This window comes from Rhinichthys klamathensis, unplaced genomic scaffold (genome assembly GCF_029890125.1).
Source record: "Rhinichthys klamathensis goyatoka isolate OS25496 unplaced genomic scaffold, OSU_Roscu_1.1 h1tg000479l_1, whole genome shotgun sequence".
Taxonomy (NCBI): Eukaryota; Metazoa; Chordata; class Actinopteri; order Cypriniformes; family Leuciscidae; genus Rhinichthys; species Rhinichthys klamathensis.
This window is the reverse complement of record NW_026606967.1, coordinates 311,915-335,632: the sequence shown is the minus strand read 5'-3', so window position 1 is coordinate 335,632 and position 23,718 is coordinate 311,915. Positions and strand designations below refer to the sequence as shown.

The 23,718-nt window shown below is 42.0% G+C and overlaps 1 protein-coding gene across 1 annotated transcript in view; it reads left to right on the top strand.

The window, feature by feature from the left end:
* The window catches only part of mboat1 (membrane bound O-acyltransferase domain containing 1), a 35,207-nt gene extending 21,797 nt beyond the window's left edge, over window positions 1-13,410 (top strand). The window contains exons 4-13 of the mRNA XM_056237137.1: window positions 3,180-3,275; window positions 4,550-4,605; window positions 4,731-4,785; window positions 5,423-5,603; window positions 6,394-6,586; window positions 7,180-7,283; window positions 7,402-7,466; window positions 7,911-8,043; window positions 8,531-8,682; window positions 12,618-13,410. Of these exons, the coding sequence (XP_056093112.1) occupies window positions 3,180-3,275; window positions 4,550-4,605; window positions 4,731-4,785; window positions 5,423-5,603; window positions 6,394-6,586; window positions 7,180-7,283; window positions 7,402-7,466; window positions 7,911-8,043; window positions 8,531-8,682; window positions 12,618-12,741 (1,159 nt within the window). The 3' untranslated portion in view covers window positions 12,742-13,410. The remainder of the gene's footprint in view (window positions 1-3,179; window positions 3,276-4,549; window positions 4,606-4,730; window positions 4,786-5,422; window positions 5,604-6,393; window positions 6,587-7,179; window positions 7,284-7,401; window positions 7,467-7,910; window positions 8,044-8,530; window positions 8,683-12,617) is intronic.
* The last annotated feature ends 10,308 nt before the right edge of the window (window positions 13,411-23,718 follow it).

The window sequence follows — 23,718 nt, the reverse complement described above, 5'->3', positions numbered from 1 at the left end:
GTGCTAAGGAGCACACTGTAATGAAACCGAACAGAGCGAGTGAGCAGGTCATGGTCTGGAGCGAGGACTGTACTTTATAATATATATATGATAACTTCAACTTAATGACAGTGTTGTATAGGGGTACTGGAACGGTACATGTATTCCTATTGAACCGAAACGGTAGCCTACGGGCGTCACGGTTCGGTGCACGAATTTACACGGAGAATACACGGTATAAAAATAAATAAAACTCTAAATAGCGATACATTTCGCTCTATTCGCGTTTGGTGTGAACGCAGCATAATAAACAGGCTGCGATATCAAGATTGCAATGTTGGAGTGTGTGCTGCAAAGTTCAAACTGCAAAGTGTGTATATTTGTGTACACTCGCAATAAAATACAACATTGTCCCTTTGTCACACTCTAAAATCTTGTCAAACTGTAACCTACAACTGTCACCCAACCAAAATCACACACACACACACTCTCTCTCTCTCTCTCACACACACACACACACACACACCTAGTTCGATCGCGCCTGCGCCTCCCCTCTCTCTCTCTCTCTCTCTCTCTCTCTCACACACATACACACACACACACACACTCTCTCTCTCTATCTCTCTCTCTCGCGCGCGCGCGCACACACACACACTCCAGCATTGCAATCTTGATATCGCAGCCTGTTTATTATGCTGCGTTCACACCAAACGCGAATAGAGCGAAATGTATCGCTATTTAGAGTTTTATTTATTTTTATACCGTGTATTCTCCGTGTAAATTCGTGCACCGAACCGTGACGCCCGTAGGCTACCGTTTCGGTTCAATAGGAATACATGTACCGTTCCAGTACCCCTATACAACGCTGTCATTAAGTTGAAGTTATCATATATATATTATAAAGTACAGTCCTCGCTCCAGACCATGACCTGCTCACTCGCTCTGTTCGGTTTCATTACAGTGTGCTCCTTAGCACTGGAGCGCCCTCTGCTGTCCATAAGGTGCATCTGCACCAGCCATTTCAAACCCAGCCTCCAGTATTTGGGCCACGCCTTCTTATTTGCATACACTCCTCAATCCTCAATCCTCAAATGCCCAATCCTAAATGGCTAAATGATTAAATGCCCAATCCTAAATCCCTAAATGCCCAATCCTAAATCCTAAATGGCTAAATGACCAAATGCCCAATCCTAAATACCAAATGCCCAATCCTAAATACAAAATGCCCAATTCTAAATACCAAATTCATTTTCGACTTAGACTTTTAGTTTTTGACTTAGACTTTTGGTTTTCGTTTAAGACTTTTAGTTTTAGACTTTTAGTTTTCAATCTGACCCAATAATCCCTCCATACAAACTAGATTCAACAAATTCATTTAAGATACACTTAATCTTGTTGGTGATTTTGTTTTGTGTTTTTCCCTGTAAACTCAGTTTAAACATTATTACAGGTGTGCCTACTATAATTTGGTGATAAAAATACATTGATCAACCTTTGCGGTGATGATTGAAAAATCCTTCCCCGCTGGAGTCCAAATCAAAGAGTTGCTGACGCATCCGGACTCGTGATACCGATAGCCTGCTAAGCTTTTGTATGCTTTTAATGAAGCTCTGGTGTAGCTGAATAGGTAGCTGTAAATGTCACCGAACTCAATGTCAGGAAGTTTTTCTACACATTTATTGACTGTAAAAAGAACTTGTCTGGTTCTTCATATGGATCTATGATTCCTAATTCCTTTATCTTCCTCTTGTATTGGCTATTTCTTTTTGTGATGATAATATTAAGTGCGATGACATGACGTGAAAAGTTAGCTGACGACCGCTGCGCTAATAATATAGTGGAGGAGGAAAAAAATCAATATTGTAGCGCAAAGTATTGCAATATTTAGGCTAATTATACTAATATTTATATTATTAGTATAATAATATACTAATAATTATATTATTAGCATAATAATATACTTATAATATATATTACCCACGGCAATGGATCTATTATTAGGGGTGGCCCACTGAGTAGCTGACGGATGTATTCCGTCAAAATGGCTGACACGCGGCTAGGGGTCACGTGACTGGGAGATCCCTATTGCTAGCCGATTCGAAAATTGCCCACCCTACTTTTAAAGATGGCATTACTCCCATAGCATTTAACTCTAAAATGCTTTTAAAATATATATATTTTTTTTTCTTTAAATATTGCAGAAATTTGACTTGGCTGATATAAGCACATATTCAAAGTGCTTAAAAATTGACAGCAAAATACTATTTTTTTCGGACTTTAGCAACTGACTTCACATGCTGGACAGTTTCTGTTATCATGTATAGTGTGGGACGTCACTAAACAGCCACAGTCTACACCAATGCTTGTCCAACATAATTATAGTATTGTGTTTTTTGTTATTTGTTTGTTTGTTGTTTGTTTGGATCTTGTAAAACTACAGATTTCTTATCATTACAGAACCACAGATTTGTCTCAACACACACCTTACTTGTACTTTCACTTGGTCTTGTTTCAACCCACTGGTCAAGTTTTACATTTACATTTTTACATTTACATTTATTCATTTAGCTGATGCTTTTATCCAAAGCGACTTAAGTCTCTTCCTCAGGGAATTACATTTAAACACACATTAATAAAAATGCTTTTTTTATTTTACAGAGTATAAAATGTGTTTATATTTATTTCTTCGTACAATCCGTAGTGGAAAAATACTTGCCCTTCTAAACTTGAATAAACTAGAATAATTTGTCCAATTGGTAGCATGTAAACTGATAAGAAGAGGGCCCAAGACAGAGCCCTGAGGTACACCAGAGCTGACAGATCTGGTGGAGGATTTGTGCTTCTGGAATACAACATTGACCTCCCTGTCAAATAAGAGGAGAACCAGTCAAAGGCTGTACCAGTAATTCCAATATGTATGTATATATATATATATATAAATTTGTAGTTTCTTCTTTACCAAATAAATGCTTAATGGGCACAGAGATCGGCTCGAGACGTCCCTAATTACGACATTAAAAATTGTGTAAAATTAAGTCCATGACTAATAAATCAGTGGTCAGAGCTGTACAGTACTAATGGTGTAAATTCAGTTTATCATTTACCAGTCTGTGGAAATCAATAAGTTCAGCATGCTCACACACTTCTCAGAAGAGTTTTTTTAAACTTTAGCACTGAATTAATAGGTGTTCTCATTACAGATATACTCTGATTGCCTCGCTCGGATACCTCACGCTTTGCCAAGTGAGCAGAGTCTTCATATTCGACTATGGGATCCTGTCCACAGATTTCTCAGGGTAAGGACATTTTTAATATATTTGTTTGTGTTATTTTGATCAGTAGCAGATGAGTTGCACAGCAAAGATGGACATTCTGCAGTTTGAATGCTCTCCCATGTTAACATGGGTGCCGGAAACACACGCCGGCTTCACACTAGATGCCAAATGCTCTGGTTTCTGTGATGTGGCCACTCCCTGAGGCTCGACTTAGTTTCTTATCTACCAGTTTAGCCAGTTTTCCTTTGCTGAGGTTTTGTACACACCCTTGGATAAACAAGAGGAGAGATAACATGCTGTCGAGCTGTCAGTGCCTCGGTCACGTCTCTTTTCTCTTTAAATGTAATTGTAACAAAGTCCCTTGTCTAGACGAGGAGGAGGCAGGAACTGGCTGACGTTCAATGTAAATTGAATGACAAAATAAAATGTAAACAGAAAACAAATGCTGCATATGAGCATAAAGTCCAGATGCCTTCTGCTCCCTCTGTCCTCTCCACTGATGAACACATACAACGCATCATATGCTTTTATTAAATTGATGTTTGAATCACTATTTTGTTTTAATGACCAGTATCGCTATAAACGTTACAGACTACTTGTTCCTCTGAGTAAAATCACACGGCTGAGGTCAGCTGACAAACACAAAGACCAGTGTCACATTTAGAGGTTGAAGTAGCAATATTATTTATTTTTAACTTCTAACACGCTGGATTACACTGAAGTCTAATTGGCTGTAATAGTTTCCTCTAGAGATTATCAGACGTGTCTCCACTCACTGCAGACTAAACCTGCTAGGACACACAGGGATGGTGTGTGTAATCCTGGATCCAAGCGTACAGGGTTGATTTGGACGTTGTTGGGGACAGAAAACAGGCTGTGCTCGGCCTGTGCATGTTGAGTTGTCTTGTGTCTGTGGAGCAAAAACCCGATTCGTGTAAAAGAAATCCCTGAACTCAGTTCTTTTAATGGTTTATTTTCACTCACGTTACTGGATTCCTTCACTCAAAGAACTGAATCAGTCAGAGCGGTTCCTGAATCAACATCTGATTCACTGCAAATCATCACTACTTTCAGTCTTTCTCTTTCAAGGCTTGTCCAACTCTGTGTAGTTGCTGACTGTTAGTGTGGATCCGTGAGCCTCGCTGTGAACACTATACATGAGCCTGTATGCTAACTGATGGAAAACTAACCACTCTGCTTATGTAGACCTACTGTATATAAACACTGTTTCTCTTAATGATAAATGTGGGGTCTTTCTTCATTAGGATATTTACTTTGTCTCCTCTTGTTTTCAGGCCTTTGATGATAATAACACAGAAGGTCACTACTCTTGCCTTTCAGGTGCATGATGGTGAGAAATCATTGGTGCAATCTTTTGTCAATTTGTTGCTATAAATTGTCATGTCACTGACATCTTAGAAAATAATCAATCGATCATTTCAGAAAACATGACTCATGTCTTCCTGCGTGTTTCAGGTATGAGTCGAAAGCAAGAGGAACTTAAAGACGATCAGAGGCGTCTGGCAGTACAGTATGACTTTTTTATTCTCAGCAGTAACTACATCTTACTGGGCAAAATCTGTGCTAACATTTACTAATATTTGGTGGTTACTCATGGCAGAAATGGCAGAAAAGTCCCGGACACAAAGACAGTGCCTCGCGAAAGTCATCAGTCTACACTCCATTCCCCAGAAAGACACCGCAAAAACTATTTGTGCTAAGTTTACAAATTTATTAAAAAGGGAAAAAACCTCAGACTCATAACCCAGGACTTAGTTAAATCACGGTTGACAGCGATTACAACCTATTTCGGCGTGATCAAAGGAAAAAAAATGAAGGGCTGAATACTTTTGCAAGCCACTGTAACCCTTCCGTAACCTAAATTTAAACTTCATTAACAAATTAAACTTGAAATGTAATATCAGCTTGCACAATGGTTTAAAATAATAATAATAATAAACAGGAAATAAAGACAGAAAGGCAAATATGAACCAAAGGTCATCCTACTTGCATTTGTTTTGGGAATGACAGCTTCGCCCCACAGAATCAGATCATGTTTGTGACTAAAACAGTGATCAGTGTAAAAACAAAAGCTTTTCAGGGAACATTCCTGTTGCTGAGATAAGTCACGTTCTTCTCCACTGACCGCATGTTTTCTCCATCTACAGCTCGCGCCCGTCTCTGTTGGAGTATCTGAGCTACAATATAAATTTCCTGAGTGTCTTGGTGGGCCCTTGCAGTCTCTATAAAGACTACACTGAGTTTATCAGGGGCCAGCGTGTGAAGCGAGTCAGAGACGGCAGTTCACAGCAGAACGGCTGGGATAAAGTGCCTGAGCCGTCGCCTGTGGTGAGACAAACAGATCCATACCAATAATGCTTCAGAAACACAGCTATGCACACAGGACTCAGAAGCAGAATAAGAGAGATCAGTTCAGTAAGAACAGCATGGATTAGGCCGGTGTGTGTGTGTGTGTTCAGGGCAGTGAACATGTAGAGCAAAACTTCACCCAACAATGAAACTCTGCCATCATTAAAAGTAAAACCGTCATGCCATTAAAACAAAACCCTTTTATTTTATTGTGCTTTTTTGTCAAAGCTTGACAGGCCCATGCCTCATTGTATGGAAATGAGCAGCCTTTACATTCTGATAAACTCCTTTTGTATTCCAATGAAGCAAGAAAGTCTAATGGGTTTAGAAGCACATGAGCGTGAGTATAAGATGACAGAATATGCATTGCTGGGTGAAATATCCATTTACATGTGTGCTTTGATTAATTTGTGGCATGTTTATTTGGTGTAGTAATGTTGTTGAGGATCAAATAATCAATGCTTAGAAAGTTTTAGGGTGATCAAACATTGCCAGGTTGTCTTGCACATTTCCCAGGAAACTTCTTGTGTTATTCCAGGGGTGGGGAACGTTGATCCTGGAGGGCCACTGTCCCGCAGAGTTTAGCTCCAACCCTGGAAAAAACATTCAGCTGCCTGTAGCTTTAGTAATCCTGAAGACCTTGATTAGCTTCAGGTGTGTTTGGTTAGGGTTGGAGCTAAACTCTGCAGGACAGTGGCCCTCCAGGATCAACGTTCCCCACCCCTGTGCTATTGTGTCTCCTGAGATGATTCCTGCTGTTCTTCTACAGAGGACTGTGGTTAATAAGCTTCTCGTGTGCGTCTGCTGTCTGCTCTGGTTCTTCATCATCACCAAAGCCTTCCCCATAACGTACAATGCGGACCCGCAGTTCGTCAGCGACGCCTCTTTCGTGACCAGATTGGCCTACGCGTTGGTTTCCATCCAGGCTGCCAGACCCAAGTTCTACTTCGCATGGACCCTCGGTAAGCAGACGCGGACAGAAACCTGAGGCCGTGGGATTGGCTGAAAGCAGAACGGGTTATGAGTCGACGTTTTAGAACATACTGTTATTTCTTGTCATGTATTGTTGGCAGAAAAACATGGGTCTGTTCCAAAATATTAAAATTAAATGTACAGCCAAACGGCAGATACCAGGGGTCCTGTAGTCTTAGAGCACAATGTCACGTCATTTTAAATAAAAAAAATGTAAAATCATGTAATAAAGATGAGGCCTGTCATTTCTGTATCACTAGCATCACAAAATGGAATTACAAAACTAATGACGGAAAAAAGGTTTTCCCTGGTTTTCTGTCATTGGTCGGACAAACAAACGATAGTTCAATCCAAGGATGTTCACACAGATTGTTTACACATATCAAGCTAGGATAGGAGATACTGGGAGTTATAGTGTACAACTGCATGCTATTAAGGATAATCATTTAAATGTTATTTTGAAAAAGGGTTAGGCTTACAAATCCACTAATGAACGATTGGAAATGTGTTAGTGTGGGTGTCCTTACACAGTATCTAAAAGGACTAGCGCTGTACAGTAAATGCGTGTTTTTCCCACTTCCAGCGGATGCGGTCCACAATGCAGTGGGGTTTGGAGTCAGTGGTGTGAACGCGAGAGGAGAAGTGTCCTGGGACCTCGTCTCCAACGTCCACATCTGGGAGATTGAGGTTTGTTCACTACTTTTGAACAGGCCATGCTAACGGTGTATTCACTACTGCCTTGTATAATGCCACAGAAGGGCTGTGGATCTCTCAATTATAAAACAAATCTTTTCTCTGTTTGCAGACAGCAACAAGTTTTAAATCATTTATCGACAACTGGAATATACAGACTGCTCTTTGGCTAAAACGGTTAGTTTTAAATGTTATATTTATATATTAGTCAACTGATCTGTTGCTATTGACTAGAAAATGTTATTGGAACCAGTTTTGAACCAGTGCAGATTGTGTCCCCTAAACCAGTCAAGAGAAGGAGGAGTTTCTCTTATTAGGGTTAGGATCAAATTATTTATTTTTGTGTTTCATTAGTGACAAAATTGGGGAGAGGGAAAATATTCCAACACTTTCTGAAAATACAATATGATAATTAACTGCACAATTACTAGAAATGTGTACCTTGGATATTATACAATTTGCATACATACAAAATTTGTGGAAATAGACAAAAAAAAAATCAAGACGTTTCAAACTCTGTAGAATGGCCCATACAGGTATTTTTTAATTATCTCATGTATGTGTATTAGCATATGTCAGTTCAGTGCCATGTCTCACATGCTTTCATCTGTTATGCTCCAGTGTATGTCATGATCGAGCTCCGTTTCACCGCATGCCTCTCACATTCGTGCTGTCGGCGATCTGGCATGGAGTTTACCCCGGATACTACTTTACATTCATCACCGCTATACCCATCACCTTAGCAGCTCGCACTGTGAGTCACACACACACACACACACACACACACACACACTCATCCAGGTTTATTAGGCTGCTGTCACTTTAAGACCTGCCACTGCTGCACGACGCGTATCTGACAAGCATCCCATTTTCTCACAATTATTTACGTTCATTTAAGACTTTAACTAATTTAAGACTTACAAGACCACTTGTAAGTGGACCACTTGTGTGCTTACAAGAATACTCGACAAAACATTAACATTGAATACTCAACATGTTGCCTTTCTGAAATCTTACCAGATAAATCATCAAAATAAAAAGGACAGAACAATTGGATTTGCCTTGCTGTCTTCTTACCAGTGTATTTTGCCTGCAAGGGTTTTAGCTTTGTCAGTTGAAGTTTAGTCAGTGTCGTTTTCCACTTCTCCACACATTTATATAAATCCCTTGATTGCTCGTCATTCTCAGCCACACCTGCCACTCACTCACTACTGCCTCATGTTTTGGTTTGATGTAATCAGGTGCGCAGAAACTTTCGGGAGTATTTCTTGTCTTCTCGCCAGCTCAAGATCTGCTATGATGTTGTGACCTGGGCTGCCACTCAGATGACCATCTGCTACACTGTAATGCCTTTCCTTCTGCTGGCCATCAAACCCACCATGCAGTATTACAGGTAAAGTCTCAGTTATGCAATTCGTGTAGTCAGACATTTGGCATAAAATCTGGTCTACATTGCAGCTTATTCTGGTCAAGAACTGCCCATGAAGAAGGGAAGGTGTTATCTAGCCAATATTTAAAATTAGTTCTGTCAGGACAGCTATCGTCACAGATGATTGACAATTAGCATACAGTTTGGATTGGCGGTATGGTTCTGTTCTGGGCAGCCTAGCATGGATAAGAGCCGGGAGAGCAGCAATAACCCCACTTAGGCTAAACAGAACAGAACCAGAAGGGAAGCCTCGTCTGCCACACAACAGCTGTACTTTAAACATCAATTGATTTAAACATCAGGGGCCGTATTCACAAAGAATTTTATCTTACCACTAGGAGTACTCCTAAATGGCACTAAAATATTTTAGCTAGGAGTTTTCTCTTAAAAGTTATTCACAACGCCTTTCAGACCTACTCTTAGTAAGGAAGGCGCTGGTATATGCACTACAATCCTTTGTGAATTGGTCTTAGTGAGTTAGGAGTCCTCTCGACTTCTTTTAAGCTGTCCCAGACTTAGGTACTACTTTTAGGGCTAAAATGCTTCGTGAATTACTCTTAGTGACAAAAATTAGGAGTCCTAAAGTTAGGAGTGACACGCCCATTATTTTCAGGAGTTGCTCCTAAATTCGTCAGTTAGGAGCTACTTTTAGCCTTAAAATTCTTTGTGAATACGGCCCCAGATGATCAGGTCATGCTTTCCGAGGGACCTGCAATCCGCTGCAACTTGGTTACAACTTGCCGAAAGGAAAGCACAGAGCTCCAAAGGCTTGCCTCGCACCACTCAGCGAACAGACTCCTCTTCAAATAATAAGCTTGTAGAGGGACCTCTGGCTTGAGTTATAGTGTCTTCCGCCACCAGAGGTAGGCCACATAAGTCCCGTCCAGAAGCCACACGTGGAGGTTCCAGAGGTCCGGATGCGGGTGCCATATGGTGCCCCGTCCCTCTGAAAGAAGGTTTCTCTTCAGGGGAATCGCTAAGAGCATCAGGTCTGAGAACCAGGTCCGGATGGGCCAGTAAGGTGCAACCATCAAGGCCTGCTCCTCGTCCTCCCTGACCTTGCACAATATCTGTGCATGCAGGCTCACTGGGGGAAATGCATACTTGTGTAGGCCCCCAGGGCCAGCTGTGTGCCAGCGCATCCGTGCAGAGGGGAGCATCAGGGAGTAAAAGAGCTGTCAGTGGGAGGATTCCTGGGAGGCAAACAGGTCTTCCTGGGCTTCTCCAAATAGACTGACTGAAAATCAGCTGGACCACCTGGGAATGAAGTCTCCAGCGCCCTGAGCCGCTGCTGAATCAAGAGGAGGAGATGGCGGGGAAGTTGTGACAATGCGACGGGAGCTCACGCTGCCTTGGTTGATGATGTGGAAATATCGCAGAGTAATGCGTCTTGACCAACACAAGCTTGCCCTGGAGCAGCGGCCGAAGCCGGTGCACGGCGAGCAGCACTGCAATATGTTATGACGGAGCAGAGAAACATGATTGGTGGACCTGCTGATGCGCCGCAATAAAAAGGAGTCGCTGTCCGAAGATGGCGAGCTCATTCTGGCCTTGGGTCGTGGAAAGATCCGGATTCCTCCTCCTGTCGACAGATCCCAAACCTTTCTTTGGTTATGCTTTTGTTTGTAGTGAATTAATCAGACTCTTACTTGTGTTTTAGGAGTGTAGGGGTGTCCTGCCATTTATTTTGACCTCTTTTGTGATTTGTTTATTTATAGGCAGACAGGGAAGTTTCTTCGTCATTTTTGTTTTCCCCGATTAGGTTATTTATTTATGTTTTATTTATAAGCCTATTTTGTTGATTATTTTGGCCTTGGGGCACCCTGAAGCCATGGCTCCTTAATTAATTTATTTTTCATTCAACCATAATAAATTACTTTTTCTGGATCTTATGTTTTGGTGTCTTTGGTGATCTGTCTGCTTGGGCTGGATTCCAGTTTGACATCTGAAATGTTCACGTCAAGCTTTTCTCTATAGAACAGGTCATAACACTGTGCATGCTCGTTCATAGGATGTGCCGTCATATTAACCAAGTCTAACTCCATACCGAGAAAAGAAATGCTCTGCACTGGAGAGAGTTTGCTCTTCTCCCAGTTGACCCGAAGCCCCAGATGGCTGAGGTCCCTGTGTTCACATAACAAATCTCGATACTGAGCTAGAGTGAGCCAGTCGTCGAGATAGTTGAGAATACTGATGCCTACTTCCCTTAACGGGGCAGCCTCCACAACATTGGTAAAGACACGGGGAGACAGGGACAGCCCAAAGGGGAGAACCTTGTTCTGGTATACCTGACCCTCGAAAGCAAACCAAAGAAACGGTCTGCTTCCTTCAGGTTGATTGCTGTGAACCAATCTTGAGGGCGAACGCATGTGAGAATGCACTTCTGCGTTAACATCTTGAACAGAAGCTTGTGCAGGGCCCGATTCAAGACTCGCAGACTTGCAGATCCAAGATCTGGCATAACCCACCGCCCTTCTTGGGTACGATGAAGTAAGGGCTGTAAACCCCGACCTCATCTCGGCTAGAAGGACAGGCTCTATTGTGTCCTTCTCCAATAGGACTGCAATCTCCGCTCGCAGGACAGGACATCTTTGCCTGTCACAGAGGTAAATAGGACTCCGCTTAACCTGGGGTACGCCTGGCAAACTGAATCGCATAGCTGAGTCTGACTGTCTGAATGAGCCAGCGAGAGGGGCCAGGCTCTGTGAGAGCACCACCAGAGGGACCACCGGCGTACCCACGGAGGGGCAGCGAGGAGGAGCGCTGGGGCTCATCCCGGGAAGCATAGCATCCCAAAGTAAAGGCAGTGTCTGGTGTGACACTTACCAGGCTCCGAGGAACCCTAGAGAACTAGAGATGCGTGAGGAAGCAGCGCGTCCTGGGAATGTGACCTGGCCTGTGGTGAAAGGGGGGTTTGAATCTGGGAGCGCAGCGTCGCTCAGTGCCCGACAGCACCCAGAGACTGAGCAAACTGCTGTTTAATTGAAAATTTGGCTGAACAGAAATAAACTCTTTTATTTGAAACAGTAGATTCTCCACCCAGCCCTCCTCCGGGGCAAGGAGTGGTGAAATCACCCCCTTCTGGGTCAGAGCAGGTCTCTCCATCTCTGGGTCGCCCGTCTCAGGGCTGCTTCGGTGTTTGAGGCCTAAGGGACGGGCTGTATCGCCTTGCTGTGGCCGGGCCAGAACAGGTGTAGACGCCGCACAGAGACCCCCTCGGGGACGAGCAGACTGGGGGCTGGCCCTCGGCAGACTGGGGGCAGTGGTATTGTGCCAGGGCACGATGGGTTTGATGGCCTCTGTTTGCTGGGTTAATTCCTTGACAGTGTTGCAGAAGAGGCCGGCTTGCCAGAAATCACTGAGAAATCGCACTTTGAAGAAAGCGCCATCGCCCGGGTGCACTAAGCCTTAATCAACACTTAATTCCCACTATTAGACAAATATTTTATTTAAAATAAACTTCTCTTCGAGCTGAAATGTCATGGGATAAGAGAGAATGAGTTTAGGAAAAGGCATATTAATGGCACCCGTCTTACTCTCCACACCACTGATCCTGGTAACAGGTTTTCTTGTAGTTTGGTCTGCCTCAATCAGCCAGTGGTGGGCGCAGTTAGCGTTAATAACCTCTGCCAACAAGGCGGGCGATTTGCACTGGTATAAATTAAGTTTATCAGTGCATTTGGAGGGATTTGCTTTTCTATTTTTCAATGTGGAAAAATATGTTTCTCAACATTTCTCCAGAGAAATATCCTTCAAAGTGCAAAAATATCTAAATTATTTTTATTTTAGAGCATAATGTGACCATCTTGTTTTTATCTTTTTATGTTGTTGGATGATATCACTTTCTGGATGTTGTTTGTGCTGGTAATGTTTATCTCATGGTTTCTTCTCTCCTTCAGATCGATGTACTTTCATGTGCATGTCATCAGTATTCTGGCTGTGATCCTCTTACCCAGCAAACCCAGGGGCTTCAAGCCTGAAAGACTTGACCGGCATTCGAACAATAATGTGAAGGAGGACTGAACCCTTCTGGTGTGTGTGTGTGTGTGTGTGTGTGTGCACTGAGAGAGCAGAGGCACTGACAGACAAAGGCTACTTTGTGTGAACAAAATTAAAAAAGAGCTGGTCTGGGTATTCACTTGCAAACAGGCCAGCGCTGAGCCGTACACACACACACACACACACACACACATACACACACACACATATACCACACCAGAGACGCACTCTATTCAATCTAAAAATACACACAAAGCCAGCTGGAGAACGGATAAGGGAACACACAGTTTAAGTAGTGCTGTACTCACTATGAGGCAAATATGTGACACCTATACTAAGTAAATTAATGCTGCCCATTTTAATGGTCTTTTAAAATAGTTTAACACAATTTTTCCTAATTTATTTTGGATATAACTGCATGATCACTTTACACTGATGCCAAGAGAGAATTGTTTGATTTGTTTTTCTTTTTTTTATAAAAATGAAGTGAATTGATATTTTATACTAATGTGTAAATAATAATGTATTTAATAATAGTGTTAAGATGTTCATTTTCAGTACAATTACAGTGTAGTAAATATATAATGGCTATGAATAATAAATAATAAATACTGCTGCAAATATTAACTGAAGAATAGTCAAATTAGATATGTTGTGGATGTTGTTGCCTAAATAAAGAGGTTTGTGAATGAATTAATGAGCACTGAATGTGTACACTGCCTAGATTTACTAAATATATTTACTGACTAGAATTTCTGGCAACTAGAATATTTTGTGACTCTAAGCAAGGTCACGGTTGTGCAGGTTTTCACCGCACAGCGTCAGGAGGATCAGGATCAGGGCCCGTATTCAGAAAGAGTCTTAAAGCAAAGAGTCGCTCCTAGTGACAAAAGTCTAAGAAAATTCTTAGAAATGTGGGCGTTTACTCTTGAAATGAAAGAAAATATCCTAGTAAAGAAAAAAGTAATTCAGAGAGTATCTTAACCCTTAAAAGAGGTCTTAAGGTCAAAGCTGTTAGGAGTACGAACGAGGACTTTTAAGAGGCTTAAGAGTTTCTTTAGCAGAGGAGAAAATGGCAGAAAGACGAAGAGGGAGAAGAAATGTGTTTCACACATTGGATGACAGCGAGTTAATAAGACACTAGATCGACACCCGGCCCGAATGTTCCTTTAAGGATGGCCTTGTGTTCGTCCACTAACTGGGCTCACAGTAAACACTGTTCCTCTGTCCAGTCCGGCTCTCTCGGCCGTCTTGGTTTAGATTCCATGTTTGTTACATTAAAACCAACATTCAAACCACCACTTAAATAGACATGCCAGCAATCAGTGGAACACGTTTTATCATTCTAAGCCAATCAAATACCTTATAGGAAATTAACAGCATGGTAAATTAAAAAAAAGATTTATATACACATATATAATGTGTGTGTGTGTGTGTGTGTGTGTGAGAGAGAGAGAGAGAGAGAGAGAACGGTCAAATAGGAAAAATGACGCATGTAATTTCAAAGTGAAGGCTTAGAATAGACCCTATACTTAAAATCACTCTTTTTTTTTTCTTCTTGGACAACCAACCAATCAGAGTCTTCAAAAGAGTGTGTCACACATAGCAACGGGGTCAGCCCCGCCTCCTCACTAAGATGAGAGCTTTTGTCTTTTCCTTACTCAGAGTTGCTCTCAGATCGGTCCCGAATCACTCTTAAGCTAAGACTCCTACGTAAAAGTTTTTTAGCTAAATTAAGAGTTTTCTGAGAGGATTCTTAGACTCTTTATGAATAATTCATGGTCAGGGCCCTGGGGCCTCATTTATAAAACTTTGCGTAGGATTTGCGTCAGAAGTGGCGTACGGATGAAACATAGGACGTGCGTACGCACAGAAATATTCGGATTTATAAAACCGTGCGCATGCACATCCTACGCATTTTTCCCTTAATAAATCACAATCAATTCTAAATGTAGCGCAGCTTTTGCGGCTTCATGTCACGCCCATAGTTGCCCATAAATAGTCCGTGAAACGCCCACAAGTTAATATTCATCGATTGCGAAATCATGGCAAACATAGAGAGGAAATCAAAGAAACGTAACTTCACTCAATGTGAAGTAGAAGTTATCGTTGGCGAGGTGGAAAAGAGGAGAAAAATGTTGTTTGGAGGGCACAGTGTGGGCATTAGCCTACTAATGCCAAAAAGGCACTTGAGTGTCAAAAGGTTGCAGACGCCGTATGCTAGCCTCACACCCTCGGACTGTGGCCGAAATAAAAAAAAAATTACAAGCTACAGATGTCGGTTATAATCTACTTGGAAATGGGAAATAGTTCAGCGCAAATGTAATTTCTTGCAGCTTTCTGAATGGTTGAGACATAAGTCATAGGTTATTCTATCAAAAATAAAACTAAAGGCATGCATGAAATACCTGCATGAATAGGCCTACCATGATTCCCTAGCTGATGAAGACATTTTTACTATGAAAACAACTTTCCCCAGTGGACAAATAATACATCTATCTATTTATCTATCTATCTCTCCCTAATTATCTATCTATCTGACTGACTAGCTATATCTAGCTAAATCTGCTCCGCCTGACGGACACATTGGCGGGAATATCAGTTTTGTACATTATTTCATTCTGTTTACCATCTTATTTATGAGGATGAATTGTATAACATGCCAATATTATTGCAGAACATATTTCACTTTTCTTTTTGCAAATATGTGTTAATTTGCATTTCTGTTGCAGATCGATCAAACGGGTGTTCGTGTTGGCTGTTAATTGTAAGACTTGCTTTGTGAAGTCTTCGTGTTATTTAGGAGAGGCAGTATTGCCATTTATTTTACACAACGGTCTACAGTTTCACACACTTTCACGTGTTTCTTCCATCTGCCGACGGTGTCGCCATTTCTCATTTCACCCGTGTTTGTGCGTACGCCTGGGTCAGAGCTTGCGTGAAGGACCGCACATTTTACCGTCAAGTTTGCTTTTTATAAATACCAATTATTGCGTAGAGAGCGGCGTACGCCTTCTTTTGTGCGTACGCAACGTTTATAAATGAGGCCCCAGATCTTTAGCACCTCAAAAACACAGATCCATGCTTCTAGCATTATCATTGATGGAGAGATGTTGAGAGAGTAGAGCATTTCAAATATCTTGCCATTAGTTTGGATCAAAATCTCAATTTTAACCAGCATACTCTAGGGGTTTACAAGCGCTGTCAACAAAGACTGACAGCTATTCGTAAACTCAGGCACTTGTCTGTTCAGCCACGTCTTCTTCTGCTTCTGTATCGCAGTATTATTGAGCCGGTCCTTACTTATGGGGCCATTTGTTTTTTTCATATGCTTACAGTTACCAACAAGAACAAATTCTTAAAGATAACTCATTTAGTAAGTACAATTATTGGCATCCCTACCCCCAATTTATCGGATAGTGTCTCGACATTCACGTTACGAAAGGCACAAAAAATCTTAAATGACTCAGAACACCCACTTTACAAGTGTTTTATCCTCCTGCCTTCTGGCCGCTGGTATAGGTCACCGACACCGATGTGTAGGAAGGCCAGGTGTAGTAAGAGTTTTGTTCCTGTATCTACACGAGCTCTAAATACATAGGAAATCGGCCTTTGATACGCCAGGTATGCTCTCTGGTTGTTTTTTTTGTGTTGTTTTTTGTAGATGTTTATATGTTCATGTTCTTAATATGTTATACATGTGTGTTTGTTTATGTACGCATCTATGGTGGAAACAAATGTCCTCTCGAGGACAAATAAATCATCATCATCATTTGTCTCGGCACGGTTGCTCACGTCACATCTACGCCGTCAAGTTCAGTGTGAGCCTGCAGTCGGCTATCAGGAAGAGATGCTTCTAATGGGCTTCAACTTTCTCCGTTGAAATCTATGGGGTCGCTGTGTCCATTTCTTTTACTGTCTATGCGATTCACTCACTCGGCCTGTCACTCACATGAGATCGCAGCCGTTACTGGACCACAACCATCCAATCAATTCCCCCTGACAGAATCAAGCCCCGCCCACATGTGTTCTTGTTCCAGAAGCGTTTCACTCGATATACGTCCAGTAGCACAACTTCACTTTCATGACGAGCTTAATAACTTTTTAATTTTTAATTGTGTGGACATTCGTATTCATTTTGGTGACATTTTTGACTCAATCCCTTGTTTTTTGATAACAAAAGAAATCAAATTAAAAATAATTTATTGATAGCAGTGGAAGCAGGAAGTTTTACACCCAATCACATTATTTATGTTAACAAATAAATCAATTTTCGTGAAGTCCTGGTATTGTGTTCTTGAATGATCTAGAGATAAAATCCAGAGTCATCTTAGTCTGAGTCCGAGACAAGACTGAGAACAAAGTGCTAACACTAGTGTGTGTGTGTGTATTGAAATATCAACCACTGGTAGATCTCATTTACCAACTTGGATACAATTGTAAATTAATAATTTTGGTATTTGGAAGTTTAGGCCATGTCCATAAGAGCGTGATCAGGGGGGTGCAGTTAGGGGGGCTGCAAAAAAAGGAGGCAAAAAGGCTTGCAAAATTCTGCTGTGTTTCAGCCACCATAGAGAGCATGCAGATATGGAGACGGAGATGTTTTGTTTATCCTTGATGTGTCGAGTATTATAAATGAAAAGACTTGTACAAGTATGTTAGCCATGAACTGTAGACCCTTCCCAGAGTATTTGGATCTTGTTTTCTTTGTAATGTCTTTCAGATCCAAATAAAAGCATTCAAATGTGTGCGCTGTCACATGTTACACCGTCCCTCTCGTTACCTCATTATCTCATCATTCCTTCCTCTTCTTTATCCTGGCTCTCGTCTGAGGACAGCGTTAACCCTGATCTAGTTATATTCATAGCTCTAGTCAGGCCCGCATTAATGCACGGGCTTACTGGGGCTGAAGCCTATGAAGACAAGGGGCCTATCATAAGCCAAAAAAAAATCACATTGTTTTGTAATTTGTCGAATTTTCTGTCAATCACTTGATATTCATGTTTTTGGCTGCTGATTGATCCAATTTACAAGTGACCCACGTGGGAAGCATGATATGACAGCCTATCAGAATGTAGAGAAACAGTTGCGTCATCTTCTCTAGTAACGTCAGTCTATTCAAATTTATGCTAGTCACAGAGGCTGATGATAGCTATCAAAATTTTGAGGAAGAAAGTTTGAGAGTGGTGCTCATAAACGAAAAATATCGCGACAGAAAGAAAACAGTGAGAAGGAATTGTTAAAAAAGATTCCAAAGCTAACAGGATTTTTTAAACCTGCAAATGAAGGTGAGTCGAGCTCATTAAGCGGAGCACCGATCGATGAACAGTGGAGAGGACAAGCAAACAGGCGGGCAGTGTTAATTTGCGTAATTATTTTCGTCAACGAATTTTTTTCAGAGACGATACGGTCCCGACCCGAAGCGTGCAGCCCTGGGTTGGGTTTCCCAAAAGCATCGTAAGCTTAAGTTGATCGTAGAACAATTGCCACCAATGGTCTCTACGATCAACTTAGGCTTACGATGCTTTTGGGAAACGCAGTCCTGGCCTGCACATAGACAGACAGCGCGCGAGGACTGAATTGAGCTCTCTTAGACAACATTATGTCTAAATGTCCGGTTTAGAGAGTATTCACGTAAACGCAGTCGGTTATGTCTTTACAGAATGTACAGTTGTGAGAATATTGGATGTGCATCAGTGTAATTGGATCTGCGCACTCGGTCTTAAAGTGACAGTGCGTAATGAAAATAATGCCGTCTGTAAACTTAATATTAATCAAACAACAAAATAAAAAGAGAAAAGCATTCACTGCTCTTTAATAGCTTTAATATGGATTAATTATACTTAAATTATACAAATAAATATGTCTGCTTGAAAGAATAAAGAATGATGTATGTAAGTTAAAGACTGCATAATCATTAATTGAAGAAAAAAAAGACTGTTCTACTGTAGGAGAAGAAGTGTTTTTATTTAATTTTAAGATATTATGTTATGTCACCATGCTAAAACTCTGTGTCTGTACAGTATTGCATGTTCAAACTTTAAAAATTAATCATATTAACAGGATAATTGATGCTTTCTATGGGAATATATAATGGGTTTGGAAATTTTAGAGAAATTCTAAATTAATGCATTAGAATTTCACTAAACCCATTCGATTTTAGTCGACTAAATCTACTGTAAATTTAGTCGACTAAAATCTTATTGTATTTCGTCGACTAAAACTAGACTATTTACTGCTTTCCAGTATAGCCTGTGCTGTGGAGGTTTTACATTGCTGTTGTTGTGGATCTTTTTATGGAATACGGTTTTCGTTAGGCTATATCTCCCCGAGAGAAACTTATTTCTGCTTTTGTTGTATAGACAAACGTGATCATTAGACTTTTTTTTTTTATAATGGGCCTACAAAACCTCTCAGCCCCAGGGCCTAACGGCAGGTTAATGCGGGCCTGGCTCTAGTCTTGTCTTATTTTCCCTGCCCTTTTCTTAGTCTAAGTAGTTTTTTCCTCTATTTTTTTTACGTACACTAGCCTCTCGTTCTTTTGAGCTGCGTTGTTTCGTCTTTTCTCTCTCCCTCGTCTGCTCAGCGAGTCCTCCAGAGAGGTAGAGGGCGATGTCACACTCACCACACGGACCAGGAGCCTCGTTCATACACAACACTTCCCAAGCACAGGTTGTCATCTATTAAACACACGCTTGATCTGTGAGTAACTCTGATCCTGAGTACGAACATCTGGAGACCGAGCAGTTTAACGACACCGATGGAGATCTGAGCGACTGATGAAGGAAAACCACCTAATATTCTTTATGAGTCATAATCATAAATACAGTGCATGATCACAATAACAGTTTATATCAATAAAAGAATGATTTAAACTCTGTTTTACATCTGATATACACATTTAGATTAAATATGCAATTCTCCCTAATGGAGTTAAGCACTTAAAATACATGAAATCATTGCAGAGAAGTTACAACATTTTTAATATTCTAATTTGTGATGTATGATGAGTACATGTTGTAATGTAATGAGTGAACGCTGTGAGGCGCTACTGCGTCACCATCTGTAATGCATAGGCACACACGAGTAAAGCCTGTTCAGGTCAACCACACGAGTCTCCTGGCATCATACATTACTCTAATAAATAGAAATATTAGTAGCGTATGCACTGCTTTTGAACACTTTTCCTGTGGCATGCTGTGTTTTAATGTTTGCTTAGCGCATGATAATAGCAAAACTCATGGACTGAGAAAATATTTTCATGCAAATAATGATCAGTAATGGCCTATCAGTTTCCATTAAATATATAAAGCAATTAAAAATACTATTTGGCCAGTAGAAAAGGTTCGAGAAACAAGGCAAAGATAGGCTACTAAATTATTTTTAGCAATGTAATGTGACGCACATCCGTATCTCATATTTTCCTAATGTCTTGTACCGTTAAACATGGAATGGTATGGATGAATATGCATATGCAAATGATATGCAGATGAGGATATGCATAGAAAAATTAGGTGTTGTAAGCTCATATATGGTTATTTCGTAGATAATAATATATAATAATATAATAATAATATAACGCATGTCTTAATTATCCGCTCACTGGGGTTCATAAAGGGAGTGGCATTCGCACGGTTTTATAAGTTTGATGAGTATGTGCACTTTTAGTAAGGATCTTACGCACAGTTTTATAAATGAGACCCCTGGACCTTATGGTGGGAAACTGTGTGATATTGCAGTAGCTACTCCTGAAAGAAGTTTAATATAGTTAAGAGAAGAACGCTGATGTGATGGCTCGTTGCGGTCTCACATCACAGGCCTCACCCAACTGAAGCGAGCGATGACGTCATGACACTCAATATAACCCAGGTGGAAACTTCAGGTGAAATATGTCACTGCTGGTGTGTCTGTATCTTCAATGTCCTGATGTAGCTTTGACAGGATCAACAGTGTAATATTTTGTTTATAATCAGAATATAGTCACTTAAATCTCAGGCCTAGCATTAATTTATTTATTCAAACTTAAGACGACATAAAAAAGATGATTCCCTCAATGTTCCTCCTCAGCAAAATTAAATTTGACCATCAGTTTTCACACTTTCATGTGAAAAAAGCATCAACACTGTAAATAAACGATTTATTGTGCCCTAGATTCATGGAACAAAATGGGTTTTCATGAGAATTTGTGACTTTTCCTACTTCATACTTCACTACAAAAAAGTGCAAACCCAAAATGTATTTTTAAACTAAGTGATTTAAAAAATAATAATATTTTTTCAAAAGTGAAACGTGTGAAAAAAATATTATCTGCATTTGGCCTCTTTGAATTATTTTAAGGATTTGGAAGAATTTATTCCCAGTTGTCTCCCGTCCCCGCTGGTCCCGCTCAGCTCAAAGTCTCATGTGTCACCGATGATCCCACCCAGCCTCCCTCTCCACCTCCTCTACCAAAGCAAGGTTCTTCAGTCTCAGTTTCTTTCAACCCTCCCTCCATTATCGCTTCCCTCCATCATCGCCTCCCTGGCTCCTCCCTCCATTATCTTCTCCCTCCATCATCGCCTCCCTGGCTCCTCCCTCCATTATCTTCTCCCTCCATCATCGCCTCCCTGGCTCCTCCCTCCATTATCTTCTCCCTCCATCATCGCCTCCCTGGCTCCTCCCTCCATTATCGCCTCCCTCCATCATCGCCTCCCTGGCTCCTCCCTCCATTATCTTCTCCCTCCATCATCGCCTCCCTGGCTCCTCCCTCCATTATCTTCTCCCTCCATCATCGCCTCCCTGGCTCCTCCCTCCACTATCTTCTCCCTCCATCATCGCCTCCCTGGCTCCTCCCTCCACTATCTTCTCCCTCCATCATCGCCTCCCTGGCTCCTCCCTCCATTATCTTCTCCCTCCATCATCGCCTCCCTGGCTCCTCCCTCCATTATCTTCTCCCTCCATCATCGCCTCCCTGGCTCCTCCCTCCATTATCGCCTCCCTCCATCATCGCCTCCCTGGCTCCTCCCTCCATTATCTTCTCCCTCCATCATCGCCTCCCTGGCTCCTCCCTCCATTATCTTCTCCCTCCATCATCGCCTCCCTGGCTCCTCCCTCCATTATCTTCTCCCTCCATCATCGCCTCCCTGGCTCCTCCCTCCACTATCTTCTCCCTCCATCATCGCCTCCCTGGCTCCTCCCTCCATTATCGCCTCCCTCCATCATCGCCTCCCTGGCTCCTCCCTCCATTATCTTCTCCCTCCATCATCGCCTCCCTGGCTCCTCCCTCCATTATCTTCTCCCTCCATCATCGCCTCCCTGGCTCCTCCCTCCACTATCTTCTCCCTCCATCATCGCCTCCCTGGCTCCTCCCTCCATTATCTTCTCCCTCCATCATCGCCTCCCTGGCTCCTCCCTCCATTATCGCCTCCCTCCATCATCGCCTCCCTCCATCATCACCTCCCTGGCTCCTCCCTCCATTATCGCCTCCCTCCATCATCGCCTCCCTCCATCATTGCCTCCCTGGCTCCTCCACTCAGAGAGGAGCCTACAGAAAGACAAGACAATGTCTCGAAAGACAATGGCTGCGCCTTCTTTATAGATTCTTTATCTTCTTGGAATTTATATTTATTTATTTATATTTGTGTATTATTCAGAATTTATGGTATATTATGTATGTGGTTATCAATATTGTCATTTACACCATTGTCAATTATAAACCGAGGCCCACTGCACTGGAGTGAGTGCAGTAAAAAACAGCCACGGACTCCTTCATTAAGGAAGTTCAATCAACCCAGGATCAGCTGGCCTCTCAATTTGGTGACTAACCCCAGGTTTATCATTAATTAAACTGCCCGTTGATCAAGGATAAAGGAGCGTGAATACACATTGGTGTGACAGCTCTCTAGTCAAGACAAAGGGAGTAACAATGGCAGACTTGGAAAAGCTTAAAAGTGTGCGATCAAGAGCACAGGCTTCAGTCACCAAAAGGGCTCATACTCTCACCAAACTGGGACTTTTGGAACCGACCGAAGTTCTCAGGGAATGGAAGATTTTCAGGACAGATTTTTCTAAAGTCACAGATGCGGGATATGAGTATGCTGAAGCCCTGAGGGAGTCAACGGATGAAGAGGTCATAGCATCTGCAAACCAAATTGATGTAAAGACAGCGGAGTGTGAGAACAGGTTCCTCGAGGTAAAGATTGCCACCCAGGAAACCTTTTGGACCAGCTACGCAGAGGATGCGTTTTTCAAGCAGGCTAAAACAGCTGAGTCGGCCATCACACAGGCAGAGGAAGAGGAAGTTAACCCTCGGAAGTCAATCAAGGACCGCAGGCTAAGGCATAGAGGTCTTGAAAGAGAGGTCATTGAACTCGGAGAAATGCTGGTAGAGTGGAAGGAGTTGGTTCCTGGTCCGAAGACATTAGATCTCAGGACACGCCACAAGACACTAAAGAAGAGGGTCCTGGCGTTGGCTGACAAACTGGAGAAGCAGACCAAGTAAAGGGTATAAAAAGAAACCTGTGTGGAATAGTAGCCAAGAGTTCCGAGGCATAAGTCTAAATGATCTCCTTCACAAGGGTCCCGATGTACTCAATCCCATCAGAGGTGTCCTTTTGAGGTTCAGGAGTGGACTTCATGCCGCACTGGGTGATGTAAAAAAGATGTATAACTCAGTATGGCTGAAAGATGATGAAGTTCACCTCCACCGATTTCTCTGGAGAGACAACCCTGAAGACGACATTGAGGTGTTTGTAGTCGTCAGAGTTAATATCGGTGATAAACCCGCACGATGTATCACCCAAGTTGTAATGAAGGAGATGGCCAACCTTCCTCAGTTTGCTGATGTGATTGAAGCTCTGACTGAGGACAGCTATGTGGATGATATCCTGACCTCACACGATGACCTCAAGACGCTGGAAAGGATCACCAAAGGGGTGGAGGAGATTTTGAAAGCGGGAGGCTTCTTCCTCAAACCGTGGGTTCTATCACGCCAAAGTGGGAGGAGTGGAGCCCCTGCTGAAG